The following is a 26719-nucleotide window of genomic DNA, read 5'->3' as shown; positions in this document are numbered from 1 at the left end:
TCATGGAGTTGTTCATTGGCAGGCTTTAGATGACTCAACGTGAAACTAGGACATTAATAGTGTAGGTGTATTTGATAAAAGTTTGGCGTTGTGAAGGTTCCTGAAGGCTGTAAAAAGATATAACAAACAGACACAGCAACAGAAGACACGGTTGTTTATTATGATTTTATTTAGGGTGTTTCCAAGCTATTGTCTTGTTTAGAGTAGTATATATATATATTATTATTATTTTTTTTGGGGGGCTGCTTCTGTTTAAGTGGTGTTAGCTTGGTTTAGTTGGTTAAGGGGACATAAAGCTGATCATCTTTAGTTCATGATTAAGATAGAGTATACAATTTTAAAAAGTTTTCTACGTATTTTTATGAACACCTTTTCTTTGTTCAAATTGGTATTCTTTATTGAAGTGCATACCTATGTAGGTATTGTGCACGTGCCTGGAGCACTATAGGGCGGTATTGTCTTCAAACATAAACACTGCCGCCATCTAGAGCTCTTGATTATGTTCGTATTTGTTATTAGTTTATTCTCTCAGAGTATTTGGTCTTGGTTCATTAAACCTACCCTATACTTTTTCTTTTTATTATTCTTATTCATCTTCCCATAACCCATAACCTTATTTTATTATCTTTCCCCTGTCCTTTTCACATTCTATACAATTAGATGCATTTAAATAATCAGAACGTATTCAAGCAATATGTATATGAATTAATTACAAGACATTTAGAAACAACAGAAGTTGGCCCAGTTTGATATAACAAGTCTTGATAATGTATGTCTTGTCTATTATTATCTGCATTACTTCAGATACACTGGAATTATGTCTTTCATACGTATTTCTGTATAGCATTAGCTTCATTAAAGGATAATAAAGAAAAAAAACACAGCCAAGTAACTAAATCTCATTTAAAAATGATGTAATTATTTCCTAATTAGGAAAAAAAATTGTGATAGTGTGCCACTATGAGAAACTAGCATTTAGTTTTTATCATTTATTATTTTTTATAATCTGTTTACAGAACATCTCCAGTGAAAACATTACGAAGGAAAATCTACAGGTTTTGGGATCCCTGTCATGTGATCTCAGTGACCAAGAAATTAATAGTTCTGACCCATACATATTAAACGCCCTACAATCATGTTCCTCCTTCACTGCCCAACAGAAAGTAGCCATAGAGCGGCAGATTCTACTGAAATATGGGTATGTATGGCTAAAAGAGTGAAAATAATGAAACTTTAAAGGTGTAATAAAACAAGATAATAGTGTTAGAGTAAAGAAATAAATTATCACTTCCCATGATGGGTAGAAACAGCCTGCCTGTATAAAACTGTAGAATGGCGGCACAGTCTGTCCCTAGGAATGTTGGCGTCTAAGCTTTATGTTGATAAGCCCAATGCTTTCTTGGAAGCAACCTCTGAAGAAAAGGATCGACAATAGGGAAGTATTTTCCAAACAACAAATGCACTAAATAGAAAAAACTCATAGAAGATATGAGGAATGTATTATTTTAATTCAAGAAAGACCGGAACAGATGTAAAGAGAAAATCCCAGCTTTACTTACAAGTTAAAAGCTCAAATTAAAACAGCTTAACTGGTTACAGCGGTTGAAACCACCTTTTCAATCTGCAATAAAAAATCTCAACATAGAGCTATATCACACACTTACCCTCTGACAATATATAGACATAATGGGGCATATTTATCGGAGCTTGATGCACCGTGTTTCTGGCGAGCCTGCAGGCTCGCCAGAAACAGCAGTTATGAAGCAGCGGTCACAAAGACCGCTGCTCCATAATCTGTCCGTCTGCTCTGAGCAGGCGGACCGACATCGGTGTAAATCAACCCGATCGAGTTGATTGACACCCTCTGCTGGCGACCTATTGGCCGCGAGTCTGCAGGGGGCGGCGTTGCACCAGCAGCTCTTGTGAGCTGCTGGTGCAATGCTGAATACGGTGAGCGTATTGCTCACTGAATTCAGCGAGGTCTGGCGGACCTGATCCGCACTGTCGGATCAGGTCCACCAGGCTTTCATAAATAGGGGCCAATGGCTCCTCCTACCTATCTCCTAGACAGTGCACACCTGTGTAGGAAAGAGGTTTACAATTGAGGAGTATACACTCCCATTCGTAGTGGGAATAAAATAAAAATAAAAATTACATATGCTTTAATATAACTATAAATACCATAATTCAATATTTTCCCAGTATGAATAGTTCATATTCTAAATTTCAATTTCCATATAGGGCAATAAAACGATAAAAAAACTTTTGTATATAGTTCATTTGTGAGCCAATGAAAAATGTTGCATGAAGTATTATTGACAAATCAGATTTCCATAACTATAGTTCTTAAACAAGTAGTTATAACAGACCAAGTTCCCTTTCAGGTACGCTTTACATAGTAGTTCCCAAACAATTCGTTTTTAGGCTCCAGGTTTTTAATCAGGTACATTTGGAGCGTGGCAATCACGTGACTATACGTGTCCAATCATCCGTCTTTTGCGAGGTATAACAAACTTCAAAAACACATTTGATATCTATCTATGTGAAATATAAAATATCTTAAGTTATCAGTGTTAAAAAAATAAGATCTTTGTGGTTACATAAATAATAAGTGTTCACTAATGTAGCTTCCTCCTGCTTGGGATATATAGCACATAGTTCCTCATGGGTGATAAAGAAGTTCCCATGTGTCCATTTTAGAAAAAGTTTATTATAGATACAAAACAAAAAGTGGCACTAAAGAAAAACAGACAAAGTGATTAGAATCTGAATACACAATACATGTGAAAAAAATGGATAGAATTAATTTATTATAAGAAAGTAGCTACTTTTGTGTCTTTATTTAACCCCCATGTGCCGTACATTCTTAAAGTGAAAATCCACATTTGTTTTTTTAAGAAGAAGCAATTCAAGATTGCCATCTCTCAAAGGAATATTAACCTTTTCTATTCCTACCCATCGGAATGGCAGATGGGACAGTTGCTACAATGCATATTTTATTCAAATATTCCCAATAAAGCCAAAGCTATCACTGTCCCAGGGGTACACACACATGCCGCACATGATCAACGCACCCTCATTCAAACCCTGCGCTAGCTCAGAAAACTGGCGATTGTGTTCATCATGTCACCTACGACTGAGTTGTCATACGAACCACTGCTGACCCTATGAGCAGACAAGGTGTTTGAACACTGGGCATGCACCGGACATGTGCATATGCCACTAAAATAGTATTAGATTTTACCAGAAACATTTTTCATAACAGAAGTCTATTGTACTCAAAACTGAAATATTGGACATTACTTCAATTTAAATGAGTGATGTGTTGATGAGTATTTACAGACCCTCAAAATACTATGATAATGCTTTTTGAAAGATTAAATAAACGCTGTTGAACATATGACACATTTTAATATAGTCCAAACTAATTTGGAAAGCACTAAAAATGTGACTCAATGAACTCATTGCAAGCATTCAGAATTGAAAGGGACAGTAAGCACTTTGAGACTTTAAAATGTTTTGCTATGCATATTAAACAAGTTTGCCATACAGTGGATGGAATTTGGATATGTTAAAACAATTACAGAAAATTTGTTTAAAAAATGTTTAGGATTTAGCTAATATACCATTCATTCTATAAAAATACAATAGTAATGTTTTGTAATTACAAGGTAATAACTGTACCTTTAAATACATGTTTTTGCAGGGGTCGACAAGTCTAATTAAAATTTAGCAACCAATAAGAATATTTAGGAGCCAGATATACTTTTAAGAGCCAGACAGAGGCATTTGCATATAGATATATGGAGAATAATCTAAAAAGTTAGGAGCCAGAGGTAAAATTCTAGGGCAAGTGGCTCCCTGGCTCCTGAATTTGTCAAGCCCTGTCTTATTTGGTCCTTCAAACGAGCACAAAAATAGGATGTTCTGGATTAGAATCTTAGCCAATGTGTCTAAAATTATTGTAATAAAATATACTTTTTTTTCAGGCCTGCTAATACCTGGACAATCTCTACCCTGACGGGAATTGGAAATCTTGCTGGTTCTCTGACGAGTAATGTCCTTAATCAGGTCCCAACGGTAATTTGAATTTATTAATGTTATATGATAAAACCACTCTCAAACAACTAGGGCATTTATTCCTTGCTTATACCAACTGCTGTTACTGTGATCACTTTACTAAATTGTCATCAACATGTGTTTAAAGAACCCCCCCCATCCAGCTTCCCAGTTATACTCCCTTTGCAACGCCACCACGTGTGTATGTGGTGACATCACCAGGACACTCCCATGAAGCCTGGGAGTACCGCCCACTAGGCCACTAACGATCCTCAGGATTTCATCGGCAATCCCCCTGTATGATGAAAAAGGGTTTGTCATACAGTTTGTCAATATTAATTACTGCTCATTAATTCTAATATCACACAGCCATTTGTTCTACATTACTACAAATACTTTGAAATACATTAACAGGAAAGACTACAAATTAATATAACAATAATTTCACCTGCACATTCCCTTAGTAACTTGCGTCTAAAACATCTGTCACCATACCTGCTCAGCTCATCTGAATCTTCATGACTTTTACAAAAACAAATCCACACCCATTATTTTAAAGACCAGAAAGTATGACAGTTCCAATCAGAATTTGTCTTCTATTTTTCTTCTAATGCAGACTGTAAGATTAAGATTCTTCCCAGATTACCTGACAACAATCAAGAAAAAGGATAAGATATCATTCTCATTTACTATGAGCCAGCTGAAAATGTCAACAACTAGAATGTACCGAGCAATAAGTAAGTGAAGATTTCTATTTTGCTGCACAACAATCCAAAATTTTGAAAAACAAACGAGAAACATATGTTGTAGGTAGTTCACACAAATGTTAAATTCCAAATATACATGTGATATTGAGATACAATTGGTAGTTAGAGACAAAATATATTAAAGGGACAGTCTAGTCAATATTAAACTTTCATGATTCAGATAGGGAATGCAATTTTAAATAACTTTCCAATTTACTTTTATCATCAAATTTGCTTTGCTCGCTAGGTATTCTTAGTTGAAAGCTAAACCTCGGTAGGCTCATATGCTAATTTCTAAGCCTTTTAAGGCCGCCTACTATCTAAGTACATTTTGACAGTGTTTCACAGTTAGACAGTGCTAGTTCATGTGTGCCATATAGACAACATTGTGCTCACTCTCGTGGTGTTATTTATGAGTCAGCACTGATTGGGTAAAATACAAGTCTGTCAAAAGAAATGAAATAAGGGGGCAGTCTGAAGAGGCTAAGATACAAGGTAATCAGAGATAAAAGGTATATTAACACTGTATATATATATATATATATATATATATATATATATATATATACACACACTATATATACATATACACTATATAATTTATAGGATAATATAAAAAAAACATAATTTATGTAAGAACTTATCTGATAAATTAATTTCTTTCATATTGGCAAGAGTCCATGAGCTAGTGACGTATGGGATATACATTCCTACCAGGAGGGGGTAAAGTTTCCCAAACCTCAAAATGCCTATCAATACACCTCCCACCACACCCACAACTCAGTTTAATGAATAGCCAAGTAGTGAGGTGATAACAAAAGGAGTAAAAAAGCATACAAAAAGAGGAACTGGAATTATAATTGTGCTTTTACACAAAAAAAACATAACCACCATAAAAAGGGTGGGACTCATGGAATATTGCCAATATGAAAGAAATGAATTTATCAGGTAAGTTCTTACATAAATTATGTTTTCTTTCATGTAATTGGCAAGAGTCCATGAGCTAGTGACGTATGGGATAGAAATACCCAAGATGTGGAAGTCCACAGAAGAGTCACTAGAGAGGGAGGGATAAAATAACAGCTATTTCCACTGAGAAATTAAATCCACACAATAATTAAGTTTTTCTTAAAAAAAAAATTAAATCAAAAGCAGTAGAATCAAACTGAGACAGCTGTCTGCAGAATTTTTCTACCAAAGACTGCTTCAGAAGAAGAAAAATACATTACTATGGTAAAAACAATAAAAGTATGCAAAGAAGACCAAATTACTGCTTTGCAAATTGATCAACCGAAGCTTCATTCTGAAAAAGCCCAAGAAATGGCGACTTAACTTGGTAAAATGAGCTGTAAATCTCTGAGGCGGAGCCTAACCTGCCTCTAAATAAGCCTTGAGAAACCAAAGCTTTAACCAGGATGCCAAAGAAATGGCATAGGCTTTCTAACCTTTTCTGGAACCAGAAAAACAACAAATAGACTAGAAGTCTTCTGAAATCCTAGTAACCTTGATTTAGAATTATAAAGCTCTTACCACATCCAAAGGATGTAAAGAACTCTCAAAGATTTTTTTAGGATTAGGACACAAAGAAAAAACAACAATTTCTCTACTAATGTTCAAATTCACAATCTTAGGAAGAGAAAAAATAAAGAAGTCCACAAAACAACTTATCTAGATGAAAAATCAGATAATGAGACACACAAGAGATGGCTGATAAATCAGAAACTATTCTGGCAGAAGAGATAGCCAAGAGAAACAACACTTGCCAAGAAAGTAAATAATCCACAAAGAAAATATAAGCTCGAAAGAAAGAGCCTACAAAATCCTTAAACCAAATTAAGACTCCAAAAAAGAGAAATTAATAACTTAAAGGGACATTATACACTCAAAAAATATGGGCTAATTAAATAAAGCATTACAAGAAAATAAAGTTTTGAATTAATATGTATTATCAATTTTGCTGCTTAAGGTCCTAAAAATGATGTTAAAGTTTGAAGTTCTCTGACTTTATGACAATACGTTTGTAATACCCAGTAGCTACAGAACAAGGCTTTTTTCCACATTACCTAACTAGTGTTTAGACAACCCTCCTGCTGGAGCGGTCTGTGTTTTGTGCAGTACTATGTTCAAAGGCAGAAAGATGCAGATATACACAGAAGCTGCAGCATTCCACTTCCCTTTCCACCTCCTGGGTTACCACAGCTCTTCTCCAGTATCTGCACAACCTAATTAAATGCCGTGGTAACTGGGAGGGGGGAGGGAAGTGGAATTCCTGCGGCGTTAGAACTCCAAGGATACAATCCAGGAAGGATGAACAAAAGGAGACCCCTGAAAAACGATGATAATCTAATCACCAAATCAGAAAGAGTTGAGTGTTGGAATTAAAGAATATTTACTGGGATATCTGAAAACAATCCCTGCACCGTTGATTCAGTATGCAAAGCTAAAGAGGTGTCAGATGAAAAATGAGCAAAAGGAACCACGTCTGATGCTGCAGTTATGAGACCTAAAACTTCCATGCACATAGCCACTGAAAAGAATGTTCTAGACTGTAAGTTTAGACAGGCTAACGTCAATTACAATTGACTCTTGTCCGATAAAGACAAAGTCATGAACACTGAATCCATCTAGAAACCCAAAAAAAGGTGACCCTAGTCTGAGGAATCACGAAACTCTTAGGTAGATTAAATCCTCTAACCATGTCTTGAAGAAACAAAACTAGTTGATTCATGACAGATTCTAATAAAAGAAAAGTTTAAGCTAATACAAAGATACCATCCAAATAAGGAAGCACCACAATACCCTACTGTCTGAATACAGAAAGAAGGGCACCAAGAACCTTTGAAAAGATTCATAAAGCTGTCACTAGACCAAATGGAAAAGGGACAAACTGGTAAAGCTTACCTAAAAAAGAGAATCTCAGAAACCAAAAGTGGTCTGAATTAAATAAAATATGAGGATAAACATCCTGTAAAATTGAGTGGACATAAAATGACCTTGCACAACAAAAGGCATAATAGTCCTTATAGTCGCCAACTTAAAAGTTGAGACCCTTACAAAACAATATAATGTTTTCAGATCCAAGATTGGACTGAATAAACCTTTCTTCTTTGGGACAAAGAATAGAATTGAATAGAAACCCAAACCCTGTTCCTGCTAAAGAACTGGTATAATCACTCCTGAAAAAAATTCACAGAGTGTACTAAGAAAGAAAGAATCTTCCCATAGAAGGTCTCATTCTAAAAATCTATTCAAAACCCTAAGAATAATATAGATTTTAGACTGAGCTTCCAAAGACAATTTAATCTGCTCCCCACCAAAAGGACTGGTTTGAGAACCGCACCTTCATGCAGTCTTAATAACTAGTAATTATATAGCATTTTTCTCCCAGAAGGATACAAAAAAATGCTTTTTCAGTGCTTGCACTCGGAGTTAACCAAATCAGCAGCTGATAAAAATAGTTATTATTACCCAAATAAATGGTACACAGTAAATTGACCACAAAAGGTCGAAGGGCTGTATTAACCCTGCCAGGATATGAAACTATAACCCTTGGATCTAGAACAAGCGTTGTAGTCAGGACATTCACCAACTGATCTACATTACCGGACTAAAGTAGGGCAGAAAAAACTCTAAACCTCCAGAAATAGTGGAGATCATACATCCATTGTCTTGAAAAAGTTTGCTAAGGACAGACGAAACGCGTAAACAGGATGGTCTACTTTTAACTACAATTATAATATTTTGCATTTAAGAAGAGACTTTTCCCATCTGGCTGACATTGGTTATTTATAACTTTAAAACGGACATTGGTGATCAATAAAGCCACTGGAGGAGCAGAGGTCACTACCTGCTGTTTCGTGAGGATTGGAGAAACTCTCTCATAAGGCATTTTAATATTTTAATCTTGTAAGTGCAACAGATTGTGTGCACTATTAAATTCTATACGTTTTTACCTTGAATCTGGGATGCACGGTGTGTTCTTATCTTTCCAATAATAAAAATCAAACAAATTATTATCCTAACAAGATAGAGATAATAAAATATATTTGAAACCATAATAATAGATATAGTAAACATAACAAAATGAATACATCTGAAGTAAATAAATATAGATATATACTTGAGAATCTGAAACTGCTTATGCTAACTGTTCAACAAAAGGTTGAGAGAACAGTAATGTCAGCCACAGATAAGGCTGAGCTAAAAATATAAACAGTACGTGAATATGCTCTACTAAGGCTATATTCAAACGCTAAAGAATCCTAAAAATAAGTACTAATTTCAATAGAAATAGTAGTACAGTCCCAAAAGGGAATCAGAATAACCATTATCTAGAATATATTACAGATAATATAATGAATAGGAAAAAAAACCTCAGGAGCAAAATAAAATCTTAAAATCCAATTTTAAAAAGGATTAATAGGAGGACTAGGCTCCTAAAAGCTAAAAATAACAAAAATGCCTCAACAAAGAACAAAAAAAATGTTCAAATGAAAAATAAGGAAAATTTTTAACAAAACTGTCTGATACAGGGTCCTTTGAGCCAAGGAAACCTTTATTAGTAGAATAAACTTAAGTATGCTGTCGGTCAGAACAAAATTAATTAATTCTTAATAATTTTGAAAAGGCCTTGTAAGTTTAATTAAAGACATAATAGCAGACATAACCTTTTATGATAAAAACAATAACATATGATATTTGCAGATGAAATCAAGTACATGAACTGAGAAAGTAAAAACAGTAAATGCCATTGTACATATAGAAACATGAATAATTTAAAATATGATAAATAAATGCCACATAATTGAGCTGAAGAAAATAATAGCTTAATAAATAAAACACACTTAGCTTTGATGAATTGTGTTTCAGGGCATCATTGTTTCTACAGTAACATCAGAGTCAGAATCAAAATAAGATATTTCGCAAAATGTAACAGAAAAAGAAAAATAACATTAGGCAAAACATTCAATTTCCACAATGTAACAGTTTCAGTAAATAGGAAAACAAAGATAGCATTTTTTTTTTAAACAAAAAATGAAATAAAAAAGCAGGCATAATAGCTTTCAAAAATCATGAAAACAGCGAGCAATAGAGGAAGAGGGGTAAAATAACTAAATTTGGGCGCCAAGAATGACGCATTACGCAAAAGGAAAAAAAATGTTGCCGCAAAACCACCAGAAAATGACGCAACTCGCATCATAACAAATGCAACTTCACGAAAAAACAAGCGTCAACAAAGACGCAGGAAATGACAAAATTTGCGCCACCAAAGAATGACGCAATAAATAACAGCATTTTGCGTCCTTGCAAGCCTAGAATTGCCAGCGAAAAAAATTGAAAAACAAGTCAAAGACTGAGACCTCAGGTAAGAAAAAAAGTTTAAATAAACTTCCCAAACATGATTCCTATACTGAAACTGTCTAGACTGCAAAGGGAAATATACATAGACCTGACTCATGGCAAATATAAGTAAAATACATATATTTCAAACTTTATATTAATACATAAAGTGCCAAACCATAGCTGATAGTGTCTTAAATAAAGATACACACTTACCGAAAGACACCCATCCACATATAGCATATATATAAGAGTATATAGTTGATCTGAAAAGGGAGGTAGGAGATGAATCCCTACAACCGATAACAGAGAACCCTTGAAAAGATTTCCCTGAGGGAAACCATAAAATCAATAGGTGATACTCTCTTCACATCCCTCTGACAAACACTGTACTCTGAGAGGAATTGGGCTTCAGAATGCTTAGAAGCGCATATCATAGAAGAAATCATAAAAATCAAGCACAAACTTACTTCACCACCTCCATGGGAGGCAAAGTTTGTAAAACTGAGTTGTGGGTGTGGTGAGCGGTGTATTTATAGGCATTTTGAGGTTTGGGAAACTTTGACCCCTCCTGGTAGGATTGTATATCCCATACGTCACTAGCTCATTGACTCTTGACAATTACATGAAAGAAAGGGACATGCATTCCATAATTGTTAAAGTGAATCTGTAGGGTTCTTAAAACCATAACAAATGTTACCAACATTCACATTGCTTTTTGTTTTATTTTTCTTCATGTCAAGTCACATTTAGTTGTAGGCTTTGTGCAGTTACTGAAGATGCCTACCTTTATCTCTGCACTAGGGTTCCAGGTTGCTGCTGTTTCCTTTCATGTGTTCTAAGCCATAAAGCTAAGCAGTACTGTACTGTAAATATTAGTAGACAAGAAAAATAAGGTCGGTTATAAATTCAGGAGCCCTGGCACCAGTGACGCTAGGGGTGCTAAAAAAAATAATTGGGGAACTTTCTAGAACCCAATATGTTTAATAATGAAATAGAAGCATTGAATCTCTACTTGGGTAAATGTGTTTTAACGCCAGTTTCAATATTCACTAGCTTGCGACAACAAGATTACTACGGACGTGATTACAAAACAGAAAGAGCTCCTAGTACTCAGCTACACAAGCAGTGAGCTGGAAAACTGCCTGGACGTAGGAGTGGTGAAAGATAATCTGGACATTTTAGGAGGATTGGAATTCAGTGATGATCAGTTAACAGTATTAAAGAAGAAGCTGGATGAGGTGCGCTATGACTAATATTTGTTACATTTTATTTAAAGGGACATTATACACTATATTTTTCTTTGCTTAAATGTTTTGTAGATGATCCATTAATATAGCCCATACATTTTTTTTAAAAAATTTTTTTATAGTTTCGCTTATTTTTAAATAGCATTGCGCTGATTTTCAGACTCCTAACCAAGCCTCAAAGTTTTAGAAGAATACTGATGTATACCTATTCCAGCTTGCTATTGTTTGTGTAAAGGGTCTTTTCATATGCAGAGGAAGGGAGAGGGGGGAGTGTCTGCTTTTTTTGCTATAGAACCACTTGCAATGTGTGTTCCAGCTAACATTTTCATCTGTGCTAAACTGTAAGTAAGTTTTTAAACAGTTTTACACTGGATTTTTATATCAGTATCTGTGCATCTTTATAGTAGGGTCTATTACATGCAGTTAAATGAAAATTGGTGTCTACTGTCCCTTTAAATATATTGAGGAAACCATGAGTAAAATAAATGCATTAACTAGGTATACTGCTGCAACCGCACAGTAACCGTTATACATTGTGTAGCCCACATCTTTATTGTTCAATTAACCTTAAACAATCATATTTAAAGGGACATCAAAGTCAATAAGAAATATTATACATACATAATTTTATGGCGGCATTAAAGGAACAGTAAACACCTTGTAAATTACAAGACATTTCTGTTGTTATAGAATAACATATCAGCCAAGTCTTAATTCTTTTAAAACAAATTAACATCTTTTTTACTGCAATTCTTTTTCAAAAGCCAAACCCCACCCACCATATGCCTTATTTGAAGGAGCCAATCTGGGCTTTACTCTGCAGACAACAAGGCTAACCATTGACATAATGTTAGTGTAAAGTGCATTGGTTTGCAGTTGTTATCTGATAAAGCCAATAAGGGACGCATTGTAGCAGGGTTAGCACTGAGAATTCAGCAGGTGCATTTCAAATTATAAGAATTAAAAAGGTTTCAATGTACAGAGCTAAATTACATTAAGGGGGCAAAATAAATAATTACACATAACTAAACATTTTATATAATAATGTCAAGATGGTTACTGTCTCTTTAATTAAAAGACTGCAATGTGCTTCTTTGAGACTTTATTTTATGGAAACATGGGGGAAGCCTGCACCTAAATACACAGTCTTAATCCGCATGTACTTTCATATCCCTTTAAAACCTAAACAATAAACAGTCAAACTAAAGTATTATTATGTACAACTATAAAAATCTGCGGTAGTATTAGGCAATTTATGAAACTGCATCCGCTGTGGGAAAACGTGAACAAATGATGCAGAATAAAAAGGTGCCTGTATTGCTACATTAATATTTTTACACCTTTGATGTTTAACTCAATCTTTTCTTTCTCAACAGATTTTCCCAAATGGCGTATCAGAGGAATATCTTATGGTTTTAGGCAATATTGCAAGAATGTACACCGCAGAAGAAATAGCAAAGTGGAATATCACCAAGGTGGATACTTTGGCTACTTTATTAGAGAAAGCCACATGGCAGAGCAACGATTCCAAGGTGAGATTTATATGATACAAATAAAATTAGCAGTCCTGTTTTGTAACATTCTTGGTTAAAGGGACAGTAAACGCAAAAACTAATGTTACATAATTCTGCACACAGTGCAGAATTATATAATGTTATCTTAGCGACAGCTTGAAAAAACAAAATATTTCAGAGTTTTTAGCCCAAGTTATACTTACCTTGTTTCCTATACGGCGCAGGTTTCAGCGTAATCGCAGAAACCCACGCCGCCCGTAATTTCACCTTGCACATCGGGGTATTACATATACGGCGCCGGCATTTCTTAAGTGGCATAGATGTCCAGAAATGAGCGTAAATACAAATTTCTGGAGTTGCTAGTGACTTACGGCACTTTAGAAACTGCCGGCGCCTAAGAAAAGTAAAGAAAATAACAAATCTCCCGTAAAAGTCTAACACGTCTCCCAAAAATAAGTCCGACATGTAAAACCCCTATATCCGCAATCTGTAATTCTTGCTTAAAGGGACAGTCTACTCCTGAATTTGGATTAGACTGCCCCTTTAATGTATACTTAGTTTATTTTTATTTTAGAAGTAGTGTATTTAGGGGGGGTTAGGTGTTAGGTTTATTGCGTTGTGGGCTATGGCGGTTTAGGGGTTAATAGACTTTATTAGTTATTGCGGTGGGGGATTGCGGTTGACAGGTAGATAGACATTGCGCATGCGTTAGGTGTTCGTTTATTTTTGCAGGTATTTTCAGGAGTTATGGTGCTCCCATACTCAGTGCAAGGCCTGCTACGGTTGCCTTTTATGGCGAGGTAAAAATGGAGTAAGATTTCTCCATTTTCGCCACGTTAGTCCTTGCGCTGGATATTGGATACCGATTTACGACGCGGTCCCATGTTAGCCTATGGGAGTAATAATTGCGAGTGACAGGTGAAATATACGCGCGTAACTAGTATGCTACGCTGTATATGTAATACCAAAATCGTGTAAAATCTGGCGCCGGAGGATTTTGCGGGCGACGCTGCATATGTAATGGAGGCCCAAGCTCTTCTGATCAGGTCTTCTTTTCAAAAGCAGATTCTCGATTGCACTATTGAACTAAATGTAGCGTGGTCCTGCTACCAAACCAGAGCATGTTACATGTAGTTGAATAGCGCGATTGTGACAGCGCACCCGTAATTCGCTTTTCAAAAGAGGACCTGATCAGAAGAACCTGGAGAGGAAACAAGGTAAGTATAACTTTGGGGGGCTAAAAACTCAGAATTCTTTTTTTTTTCAAGCTGTAGCTAAGCATTTTTTTTTGCAATAAACTTCCATTAGCAAAAATGCTTCTAGTAAATGTTATAAGTGTTTTTCAGTGGCATACTTACATATGGGGGTAGATTTAACAAATGTCGGACATTATTCGCATCGATAAATGCTGGTGAAATGCTTGTGCAATGCCGCCCCCTGCACATTTGCAGCCAATCGGCCGCTAGCAGGGGGTGTCAATCATGATTGCATTTTGCCACCTCAGAGGTGGCGAATGAATTAAGGAGCAGAGGTCTTATGACCGCTGCTTCTTAACTTATTTTTCCAACAAGCCTGAAAGCTCGTGCAGAAACAGCAGCATACGCTGCTTAATACATATACCCCATGGTGTGAGGGCCTGTGCACCAGTATTAAAACACCTTCTCAGAGAGTAAGCAGTGGCTTTTATGACATCGGTGCACGGGTGTATGTGCATATGCCTCTAAAAAACAATAATAATGTTTACCAGAAGCATTTTTGCTGATGGAAGAATATTGTAAAAATGCTTGTATTTAAAAATGAAATACGTCCATACACATTTTGACCTTTCTATCCGTTTAACAATTTATACGTATATGTATCTTTTAATGTTAAATTTCCTTTTTTTTTTTGTTCTATAGGTCAACACTTTAGTTACTCGCTATCTACTAACGCCTACTGCTAGTTTGGATGGTACTACACTCACAAGCCTAGCACCGTATATCTGCTCCCTAAGTGAAGAACAAATTAGAGGGATAAATGCTAATGAGATAAAGTAAGTGAATTACACATGTTCTATGTGTCTAAAATTATTGCTGCTAATAGGGCATACCCCAAAAGGCACAGGGTACAAAATGAAAAACACACTGAACAAAATTAATTAAAGGGACAGTCTAGTCAAATTTGCTTTGTGGTATTCATAGTTGAAAGCTAAACCTAGGTAGGCTATGCTAATTTATAAGCCTTTGAAGGTCGCCTCTTATCTGAATACAGTTGACAGTTTTCACAGCTAGAGGGCATTAGTTCACGTGTGCCATATAGATAACATTGTGCTCACTCCAGTGGGGGTAATTATGATTAGCAAAAGATTAATAAAACAAGTTGTCTCTTTTTGTACCATGCAAAATGTATTGTCAATCTGTTGAATTTGTAGAAAAGCTATCTAGTCCTATATTTAGTCACACAATTGCTGACCAAAACAAACTGAATTTACATGACGTTATTCATTTCTTGCTAATTATTATGTAACATACAATGAAACTGAATAATCAGTCATATCATGAGGCAAACCAGTATCAAGCTTTGATGACTTTTAATGAAGGAACCTTCACATTGCTTGTGTGATTTTTGTTTACAAAATAAATTACGTTTTTAACCAACTTTCAAGTATATTAAAGTGCTTAGCAAAACTGAGCCAGTGAGTATTTTAAATAAAAAGGAAAATTCAAGAACAAGGGGTCATCATGATCTCAAGCTGAAGGGTGGTATATTAAGAAATAATTTGAGGAAGCACTTCTTTACAGAAAGGGGCCTATTTATCAAATGTCTTGCGGACCTGATCCGACAGTGCGGATCAGGTCCGCAAGACATCGCTGAATGCGGAGAGCAATACGCTCTCCGTATTCAGCATTGCACCAGCTGGTGGTGCAACGCCGCCCCCTACAGACTCACGGCCAATGGGTCGCCAGCAGGGGGTGTCAATCAACCCGATCGTACTCGATGGGGTTGATTTCCGGCGATTCCTGTCCGCCTGCTCAGAGCAGACGGACAGGGTTATGGAGCAGCGGTCTTTAGACCACTGCTTCACAACTGGTGTTTCTGGCGAGTCTGAAGACTCGCCAGAAACACGGGGCCCACAAGCTCCGATCGGAGCTTGATAAATGGGCCCCAAAGAGTGATTGATTCATGGAATAAACTTCCTTATGAGGTGGTAATGACAAACACTGTGGAGGACTTGAAGAATGCATGGGACAAGCATAAGGCTGTCCTACGAACTAGATAAGTTTATACTTTTAAGAAATATTAGCAGATTTGCTGGGCCTATGGCTCTTATCTGCTGTTACATTTATGTTTCTATGTAACAAGAAGAGAAATGATTCCAAATGGAATTACAGGCTTTTTTTGTAAATCACTATTTTGTAGATCGATTTGTCTTTAAGGGATCACCAACCTCGGGCTCCCCATAGGGTCCCTAGAGTTGCAGGAGAAATAAATTAAACTTCACTTTTCAAATCGTAATTGTAATATTACCAAAATAAAATCCCACTTAATTAAAGATTACTGATGATCAACTTAGGGTGTAATTTACACAAGATCCCTACAGAAAAAAACACAGCAGATTTAAGTCTCAACCAGGTAAGCTTCGAGAAGGTCAGGAAGGTTTAAGATGCCTTCCCCTATTTAATTAATATATATATATAATGTTGTTTACTTTTATTTTCTTTTTTTATTTTAGATCAAGCACCAAGTCACCTGATATATCAGCCTGTCCACAAAGCAAGAGAACCCTAATATTCGAGAAATACAAAAATGCATATCAGTCCCTGCAAATGTCACAGAATGCCTACTTCCAGATTATGAAACCTGTAATAGGTAAGATGCAGACAACGATCAAAGCATAGACTGAGATCAACACTAGAGGCTCCATTTATTAAGCAGCGAATGCTGCTTCGGAGCCCCATAAGTTAAGAAGCAGCTGTCGTAAGACCGATACGATCAGGATGATTGACACTCTCTGCTAGCGGGTGATTGGCCGCCAATGTGCAGGGGGCGGCATTGCACAAGCATTTCACTAGAAATGCTTGTGCAATGTTAAATGCCAACAGCATATGCTGTCGGCATTTAGCGAGGTCGAGCGGACATGATTTAGTGCAGCAGATCATGTCCGCTCGACTATTAATAAATACAAATTAGTGTTCCTGCTTTGCTAGATATAAGCTTTTTACAGTAGCAATTAGCACTAAGAAAATTAACCAGAGATACGATCTCTGGTTCATTTTCTAAACGTGCCCCAAATGCCCTCAAAATAGAGGGCATTATAGTTTTTTATAAAAAAAAAAAGTTAGCATTAGGTAGTTTTTGGAGTTGGTGGGAGTGGGGTGTTAGATAAAAATGGCACTGAAAAGTGCCTTTACATTGTGGTCTATGGAATTTGTGTGTGCCCAGTAAATATATGTATATGAATATATACGAGTCTTCAGACTCACCAGAAACAGCAGTTATGAAGCAGTGGTCTAAAGACCGCTGCTCCATAACCCTGTCCGCCTGCTCTGAGCAGGCGGGAAGGAATCGCCACAATTCAACCAGATCGAGTACGATCGGGTTGATTGACAACCCCCTGCTGGCGGCCCATTGGCCGCGAGTCTGCAGGGGGCAGCGTTGCACCAGCAGCTCTTGTGAGCTGCTGGTGCAATGCTGAATACGGAGAGAGTATTGCTCTCTGCATTCAGCGATGTCTGTCGGACCTGATCCGCACTGTCGGATCAGGTCCGATAGACATTTGATAATTCGGTCTCTATGGAAGCTCGCTCTCGTGAGCGCAGTCCGAACTTGAGCTCGCGTTTGCATAGCGCTTTACTTGTATTACCGGTGCACATTAGGCACATTAGTGTGCGCTGGTATTACCCAGTAGAGCACTAATATCGCTTGCATTCAAGCGATATTTAGAGATCCCCTCGATATCTTGCCCTTAATGTGCACATATGGATAGTTTACCATCACTTTAAGAGTTGTTATTTTCACTCATTGCTAATAAATAGTAAAATAAAATATTAAAGGAACAGTAAAGTCAAAATTAAACTTGTATGATCCAGATAGACTATGTGATTTTAAACAACCATCCAATTTACTTCTAATATCAATTTTGCTTTGCTCTCTTGGTATGCTTTGTTAAAGGGCCATAATACCCAAATGTTTAAACACTTGAAAGTGATGCAGTATAGCTGTAAAAAGCTGACTAGAAAATATCACCTGAACATCTCTATGTAAAAAAGAAAGATATTTTACCTCAAAAGTTCCTCAGTAGCCACATCCCATTGTAAAGGACTTCTAAGCAACAAATTAGTATGTCTGTCCCGGGACAGCGGAAGGAGCGAGCTTACGTGAACACTCATCTTATTTCCCTATTCAGTGTAAGGAAGTTTACAATGAAATCTCATGAGAGTTAAGTCAAATCTCATGAGATCACAGTAAAAGAGTTCATGACCTCAGCACTGCTGATGCTGATTGGCTGCTGTTCATTTCTTCATTTTTTTTCTTTCCTGAAGCTGGACAGCAGCTGAGTATAACTTTTTACACAGAACTTACTCTGCTGAGCTGAGGAGATTGTGAGGTAAAATATCTTCCTTTTTTACATAGGGATGCTCAGGTGATATTTTCCTGTCAGCTTTTTACAGTTATACTGCATCAGTTTCAAGCGATTTAGCATATGAGTATTATGTCCTTTTAAGAGTAAGGCTATGTAGGCTGATAGAAGATCAGGAGCATGCACGTGTCTTTAGAAGTCGATGGCAGCAATGTTTGTATCTATGCATGACGTTGCTGCAAACAATGTTGCAAACACTCCTGGCAGATGGCTAGAGGCACGTGCACACTCCTGAGCTCACCTAGGTTACTTTTTAATAAAGGATTCCAAGAGAACTAAGCAAAATTGATTACATAAGTAACTTTAAAAGTTGTTTAAAATGTCATGCTCTGTCCAGTCCATTTAAGTTTAAATTTGACTTTACTGTCCCTTTAACAGACACCAGTAAAATGTGCTCCCTTTCCTTTACATTTTTCAGACATATGTTGGGTGTCATGAACTTGATTTGACCGTTTAAATCGACATTATATACATATGGAAGTGTACAGCTCCATGAGCAAACAGGGATAAGGAGTGCCTTTTTATGTGGGATTTCACTGATGATTTATTTTAATTACACTATATACAGTACCTGTATTGGCACATTTGGGAAACAATCTCAGCTGTTTATGCCTTTGATGACTCTGCTTTGTGTCTAATTGAACCTTTGCTTGTAAAAAAACTCACAACTATTGTATTCTCTGCACGTGTTTGATTACAGAATTTAATTCATACCTCTTTTCACATCACTACTACTACAGGTGGGGCAAAAACTGGAGATTTAGTCCAGTTTGCAGCCGGATTTCCGGAAATGGATATTGACATCTTTGCAACACTAAATCCAGCTGAAGTAAAGGTAAATAAAAGAGTTAAAGAGAAATTTGCAGGATCAAATTGGATCTATTTAAGTTATATGCAAGAAGCTATAAATTAAGATGAAATGGAAAATAACTGTTTATACAGCGGCAAGTCAAGACACAATTACAAATACGTGTTATATTGACATTAAAAGGGACAGTAAACACTTAGAGATTTTTATATAAAACCTGTAGTTATGCGTAGTAAACCAACTTTGATATATACGTTCATTTTTATTTTGACCACTTTTTTAAGTAATTTGGCTCTGAAAATTGTGGATTTTCTAATTCTCAGACCTTGACGTGCACTCTACTGACTACTCAAGGCTAACCTTGTTACATATATTTAACTCTTTGACTTTAACAGATAACAACAGCAAAACAATGCATTTTATGCTAACATTATGACCATTGGCAGCCTTGTTTTCCACAAATTAAAGCCCTGATTGGTTCATCCAAAAAAGGCAACAGGTGGTTGGACGTTCACTATTGATTTTTTTTTTATAGCAACACAACAGAAATGTTGAATAATTAAAATGAATTACCATAACCACTCTCTAAAATGCAAGCATATTTATTACACACACAAACACATTTGCTTTGCTCCGTGTACAGCCTTATATAGCCTTATAGCAAGCAAAGGCAAGCAAATAAAAAAACAGCAGATTAGCAATATTAGTGCAGCAGAAAAAGTCTAATTCAGAGCATGCAGCTTCAGTGTTATGTTGAAAGATTATAGCCCTATTCTCAGGGCACTCACCACTCCGCACCGGATGCCTCTATTCAGCCGCTTTCAGGCGTGAGGTCTTGCCATTACCGATGGGTGAAAATCTTACACCTCCACAACACCTCCACAATTCGCGGACGCTGCTTCTCAAGACGATGCCGGTTCCTATGCGTTACGCTATTACGCTATAGCGTGGTCCAAAATACGCTTTCATAGGCTGTCACTCAAAGAAAACTTGGAGGTCCAGATAGCGAGCTCCTCCTCGCTCGCAAGCAAATAATAAAAGAAAAAAGTGTCTCTGGACCAGCAGGTGAAAACAGTTGTAGGCTTTATTTTCCAATGGTATATAAAACATAGGGATAACACACAATCCAGTGGTGTATGCAGGTTCGGTCTTACGCGTTTCGGCGAGAGCTTACGCCTTAATCATAGACCATACCTGAACCTCATACACCTGGAGCTTATAACGGCATGCTTATGCCCTCCCTCTTATTTGGCATTTACTCTATGTGATCAAATTACAAGTTACAGAGAACTCTTAAGGGGATAGTGTAACCTTCAATGAACATTCATTTGATGCATATTAAATAAACATATATTAAGCTTTTACATAGACTTCAAAGCAAAGGGCAATCTATATATCAATGATTTAAACAAACTTTGGAAGTGGTTTTACACTTTAGTCGAATGATGCAACTTAGGTTTCAACTCTTAGATTTGGTTATTTGCTTCGTAACCTAAAAAGCTTTTTCTCTAGTCAGCCTATAACAAATTAATACACTTAGGTAAAGACTTTAGAAAATATACACATATTACTTATTTTTCTCAGGTTGCAACTCATGACATAAATTAAAGAGAGATGGTAGATAGTAGATAGGAGAAGGTTATCATTTACTCTATTTTATAAAGACATTAGTGACAGGTTATTTAAACAGTGTATAAAAGGGATTAAGGAGGGATTTGTGGAGGCAACCAGCTTATTGTACTGTTTGTATAGATAGATATCATATCCAACAATTAATGATATCATGTTCAGAATTAAACCCAAGTGGGACCAAAGTTTTAAACAAAAAAAATCCAATAAGCTTCTTGTTTTTTTAGGATATTTAGACGATCACCCCCTCTATGGGACTTGGGTATATGTTCAATCAAATTAAGAGTGTCAGTAAAGAAGTAGATAGACTTGAAAGAGTTAATCTCCTTCTTGATAAACCTAAAGACATGTGTAAAGATGACAGACCTATGTTCATAACCCAATATTCTAACCAATATAACAAAATTTGTGATATGGTTAAAAAATATCTACCACATATATGGAGATGAAAAACTAAAATCAGCAGTAGAAAAAGGCTGCAAATTCGTATATAGATATTGTATCTCCAAGTGAACTCAAAACAAATAAACTGAAAGAAGATAATGAAAGAAGCAGTTGGTTACAGACCAACGGCACATATAAATGTGGAACAAAGAGATGTAGGGCCTGTGGATATATTAACATCACTCAAAAATGTAGATCTTATGTGACAGGTTCTGAATATAACATAAAAGGATGTATTAAATGTTCAACAGATCATGTGATATATCTTATTGAGTGTAGAGAACACAAAAAACAGTACATTGGAATGACCACTAGGGATGTAAGAACCCGGATACGTGAGCATATATATAACATTGAAAAAAATATTGCTTGCTCAGCCCTTGCCACTCATTTTATTGAAGAACATAACCAAGAATTAAGTTTTTTCAGTTGGTCTGCTATTCAACATATACCCAAGTCCCATAGAGGGGGTGATCGTCTAAATATCCTAAAAAAACAAGAAGCTTATTGGATTTTTTTGTTTAAAACTTTGGTCCCACTTGGGTTTAATTCTGAACATGATATCATTAATTGTTGGATATGATATCTATCTATACAAACAGTAAAATAAGCTGGTTGCCTCCACAAATCCCTCCTTAATCCCTTTTATACACTGTTTAAATAACCTGTCACTAATGTCTTTATAAAATAGAGTAAATGATAACCTTCTCCTATCTACTATCTACCATGTCTCTTTAATTTATGTCATGAGTTGCAACCTGAGAAAAATAAGTAATATGTGTATATTTTCTAAAGTCTTTACCTAAGTGTATTAATTTGTTATAGGCTGACTAGAGAAAAAGCTTTTTAGGTTACGAAGTAAATAACCAAATCTAAGAGTTGAAACCTAAGTTGCATCATTCGACTAAAGTGTAAAACCACTTCCAAAGTTTGTTTAAATCATTGATATATAGATTGCCCTTTGCTTTGAAGTCTATGTAAAAGCTTAATATATGTTTATTTAATATGCATCAAATGAATGTTCATTGAAGGTTACACTATCCCCTTAAGAGTTCTCTGTAACTTGTAATTTGATAACATAGAGTAAATGCCAAATAAGAGGGAGGGAATAAGCATGCCGTTATAAGCTCCAGGTGTATGAGGTTCAGGTATGGTCTATGATTAAGGCGTAAGCTCTTGCCGAAACGCGTAAGACCGAACCTGCATACACCACTGGATTGTGTGTTATCCCTATGTTTTATATACCATTGGAAAATAAAGCCTACAACTGTTTTCACCTGCTGGTCCAGAGACACTTTTTTCTTTTATTATTTGCTTGCGAGCGAGGAGGAGCTCGCTATCTGGACCTCCAAGTTTTCTTTGAGTGACAGCCTATGAAAGCGTATTTTGGACCACGCTATAGCGTAACGCATAGGAACCGGCATCGTCTTGAGAAGCAGTGTGCGCGAATTGTGGAGGTGTAGTGGAGGTGTAAGATTTTCACCCATCGGTAATGGCAAGACCTCACGCCTGAAAGCGGCTGAATAGAGGCATCCGGTGCAGAGTGGTGAGTGCCCTGAGAATAGGGCTATAATCTTTCAACATAACACTGAAGCTGCATGCTCTGAATTAGACTTTTTCTGCTGCATTAATATTGCTAATCTGCTGTTTTTTTATTTGCTTGCCTTTGCTTGCTATAACACTATATAAGGCTGTACACGGAGCAAAGCAAATGTGTTTGTGTGTGTGATTCTTTTCCTCCACGCTTTGCTTTTTGTTACCCAGCCTTGCTTTGGATAAAGTACACTAAATACATATTGCTTTCAAGTGCTGCAATTTGTCGCTCACAGTTGTTTAAATCCTATATGTTGTTTACTGGCTGGCTAATTGATAGCTGCTATACAAGCCAGTAGTATATAATGGAGATACACACAGGCTTTTACTCGCTTAAAACTACAGATGAATGGGATATTGATAACCTAGATTTGGAAGAACTGTTTAATTGTGATACAGATAACATCAAGCTAACTGATCTGTTTGACACTATGGAGAAATTGAAAACTAAAGAACAAAGACTGAGACTGGATAACTGGTTATTTGATAAATATATAAAAAGAGGAATGGTACCATGGGGACTAAGGCTCAGAAAATACCCCTCTTTTGAGGTGGAAGATAAAGAATTTATTACGGAATGGAACAATATTTTGACTGAATGTGCCATAAGATTAATGGGACTCTTGATTAAATATAAGAAACAACAAATTGCTGATATGAAGGATGAAATTGTGAAAGTTCAGACAGAGATGAATAAATATGTAGATATCTCTGAATATGCAACCTATGATGCCATGCTCCAAGAGGCAGTAGAAGAGGCTAAAAAACTAGTAATTAATGTAAAACACTCATTTCTCAGAGATAGCAAAGATTACGCAAATAATAGAGTTTATCTATGGCAGAAAAGATCTAGGAGAGGTAATAACAATGGTAACAGAAAACAGCACAACAAAGATGAGATAACAGGGGAAAAAGAGCAAACTATTACAGATAGATTTAACCCCCCTAAAAAGCAGAGATGGCAATATAAAGGCAAAGATAACAAAATTAAAATAAAAGTTACATTTAATGATTCAGAAAATGAAATAAAAGAAAGTGAGACATATGAGACAGATTTTGCCACCTCTGAAGAATTTTCACAATCAGAATCAGAAGCACAGAGTAGTATAGTACCTGATACCGAAATACCTAAACCACAAAGGATAAAAGAGAAAGAAAGGGATCTAGGAGCCAGAGCTAAGACAACATCTGAAGTACCTATTAATAATACACATATTAATAAACAGGTTTTTCAGAAAGGAGTGGATCTAAACAAAGGAGGACAGCAGAAAGACATAGAGGTCCCAAAAATATCAAAAAACAGATACCAATTGAGACAAATGAACATGAAAGACAAATAGTTATGGAAGGAGCTGTCTTAAATATATCTTCATATACACTAAATGCAGATGAAATAAAAGTTTTGAACTATGGTCTAGGCTTCTGTCCCAGTAAAAAAATTGACTTATTTCAGACTATTTTAGATCTGAATAAGTTTGTCAGACAACTCACACTAAGGAAACATTTTTCTAAAGATCAAGAGTCTGAAACTGACTATCTAGACAGTGTGGGAAGAATCAGAATTACATCCAATAGGAGGTTATAAGCTCCAGGTGTATGAGGTTCAAGTATGGTCTATGATTAAGGCGTAAGCTCTTGCTGAAACGCGTAAGACCGAACCTGCATACACCACTGGATTGTGTGTTATCCCTATGTTTTATATACCATTGGAAAATAAAGCCTACAACTGTTTTCACCTGCTGGTCCAGAGACACTTTTATCTTTTATTAAGCATATTTATTACATACTAATACTATTAATTCTTAGCTTATTCTCTCAAAATTGTTCAACTGTAATCAGTTTTCTTAAAAACATTTAGTCTTTTTCTTCCATTCTTTTTTTAACACAATATATTTGTATATTTTAAATCCTATTCAGAATGTAACAGCCCAGGACATAAAAAACCTTCTTGGAGAAAATCTGCCTGACATCATAAAAATATCAAACAGTTATATTGTTCAGCTTTGGGTGTCAGGAAATGCACAGACTGATGTCAATTCTCTTGGTCTAAACCTTCTGGCTGGTGTCATAGAGCCGTTACCAAATGGTTTCATTTCCATTGTTAAACCAGGTAAGTGAAATTTTTTGAGACTTTTTAAAATCCTTAAAGTTGTAAAGGCCTAATGCTATTAATATGTTGTGCATAGTTTGTTTTCATTCAATTTACTTTTGTAGTACATAGACTCCTAAACAAGCTCAGCTAGCTAACTGTATCACAGAGAAGCCTGGGAAGTAACAATGGGGTCTATTGTAATCCCTCCCAGGGGCTGTACATGGCTTATTGTGAGATTTCAAATTCATGGTCATTTCAATCCATTAGAAAACTCAACAAATACCCAGAGGTTTTCCAGTGACATTGCACCATGATGACACCACCAATAATTCGTAATTTAGGCAATTCAACAACGCTATTGCAATCTATCAGAAAAGACTTTGCAAGCTTTTTTTCTTTTCTTAAATAGCCTTATTCAATCAGAAAACACTTTGCAAGCTGCCGTATTCAACCAAATAGAAATAAAATAAATGCATACATAAATCATAATAAATGAAAAAATAAGTAAATAATAATAATAATCCAGGTACGAACTCCTTTATCCAAACTGCTATATATATATTTATATATATTGGCATCTGTTAAATGGGACCAAATGTAAACAACAATATCTTACGTCATGTAGACAATATTTATATGTCATAATGCAGGTTATACATGTAACCTAAAGTTAGTTTTACATCATTTTAATACTTTTGTATACCTAGTCCAATCAGAAAGATAGTACAGCACTAGAAAGGTAATATTTGTTGTTTTAAATTAATATAGATCAGCATTTGCATTTTAGAACACAAAAACCAAACCATAGAGGTAGGCAGAGAAGATTGTGACTTACTGACAGTGTAACATTTTTATTTGTTATACTTTTATTTTATTTTGAAAATAATAAAGAAAAAGTCAAGATTTTGGAATAATTCTTGATTTAGGAATTCTAGATTTAGAAATTTGTAATAAAAATAATCAAATAAATAAATGGAACATTTTTATTTAATTGTATGATGTATTGTATAGTATAAATGAGTGGGTGGGAATACTGTATTCCATGTGCATGTTTGAAGTTTTCTCATAATTTGCACTATTTTACTACTATTACTACAGGACTTGCTGAACCGCATCGCCATGTTTTATGTTTGTAACGTTGCTTAACTTAAAAGAAGTTAAATTGCACTAAGATCCCAAATTCCCTCTCTCGCCTTCCCCTCCATTCTCGTTCTCTGTCCCTATTTTGGCAATTTTAATATCTGATATGCGCAGTTATTTTTTTCTTTAATGAAGAGTTATGTTAAGTATCTATCCTGGAATGTAGGAGGTATTTCCTCCCCAATTAAAAGAAAATCAATATTAAAACAACTAGGGAAACACAATCCGGATATAGTTTTTATCCAGGAAACGCATCTCAGAGGCAATGAAATAGATAAACTTAAATCAAAATGGGTAGGTGAAGTAGTGGCATCCTCATGTACATACAGGAAAAGAGGTGTAGCAATCTTGTTTAATAAAATTTTACTTATAATATTTTAAAAACCGAGTTAGACCCAGATGATAGATGGATATTGATAGAAATAGAGATTCAAGGTACTAAATATATACTATTTAATATATGGTCCCAATAAAGTAGAACAAG

General features: G+C 35.8%; 1 protein-coding gene across 1 annotated transcript in view; it reads left to right on the top strand.

Moving 5' to 3' along the window:
• LOC128641669 (uncharacterized) overlaps positions 1-26719 on the top strand; it is a 129055-nt gene that overhangs the window by 96154 nt on the left and 6182 nt on the right. The window contains exons 81-89 of the mRNA XM_053694202.1: positions 1017-1198; positions 3990-4080; positions 4676-4796; positions 11202-11386; positions 12772-12927; positions 14808-14941; positions 16622-16758; positions 19270-19364; positions 24921-25113. Of these exons, the coding sequence (XP_053550177.1) occupies positions 1017-1198; positions 3990-4080; positions 4676-4796; positions 11202-11386; positions 12772-12927; positions 14808-14941; positions 16622-16758; positions 19270-19364; positions 24921-25113 (1294 nt within the window). The remainder of the gene's footprint in view (positions 1-1016; positions 1199-3989; positions 4081-4675; positions 4797-11201; positions 11387-12771; positions 12928-14807; positions 14942-16621; positions 16759-19269; positions 19365-24920; positions 25114-26719) is intronic.

This window comes from Bombina bombina, chromosome 11 (assembly GCF_027579735.1).
Source record: "Bombina bombina isolate aBomBom1 chromosome 11, aBomBom1.pri, whole genome shotgun sequence".
In the NCBI taxonomy this organism is placed as follows: Eukaryota; Metazoa; Chordata; class Amphibia; order Anura; family Bombinatoridae; genus Bombina; species Bombina bombina.
Note: the sequence above shows the minus strand (reverse complement) of the source record. Positions and strands in the feature narration are given on the sequence as shown.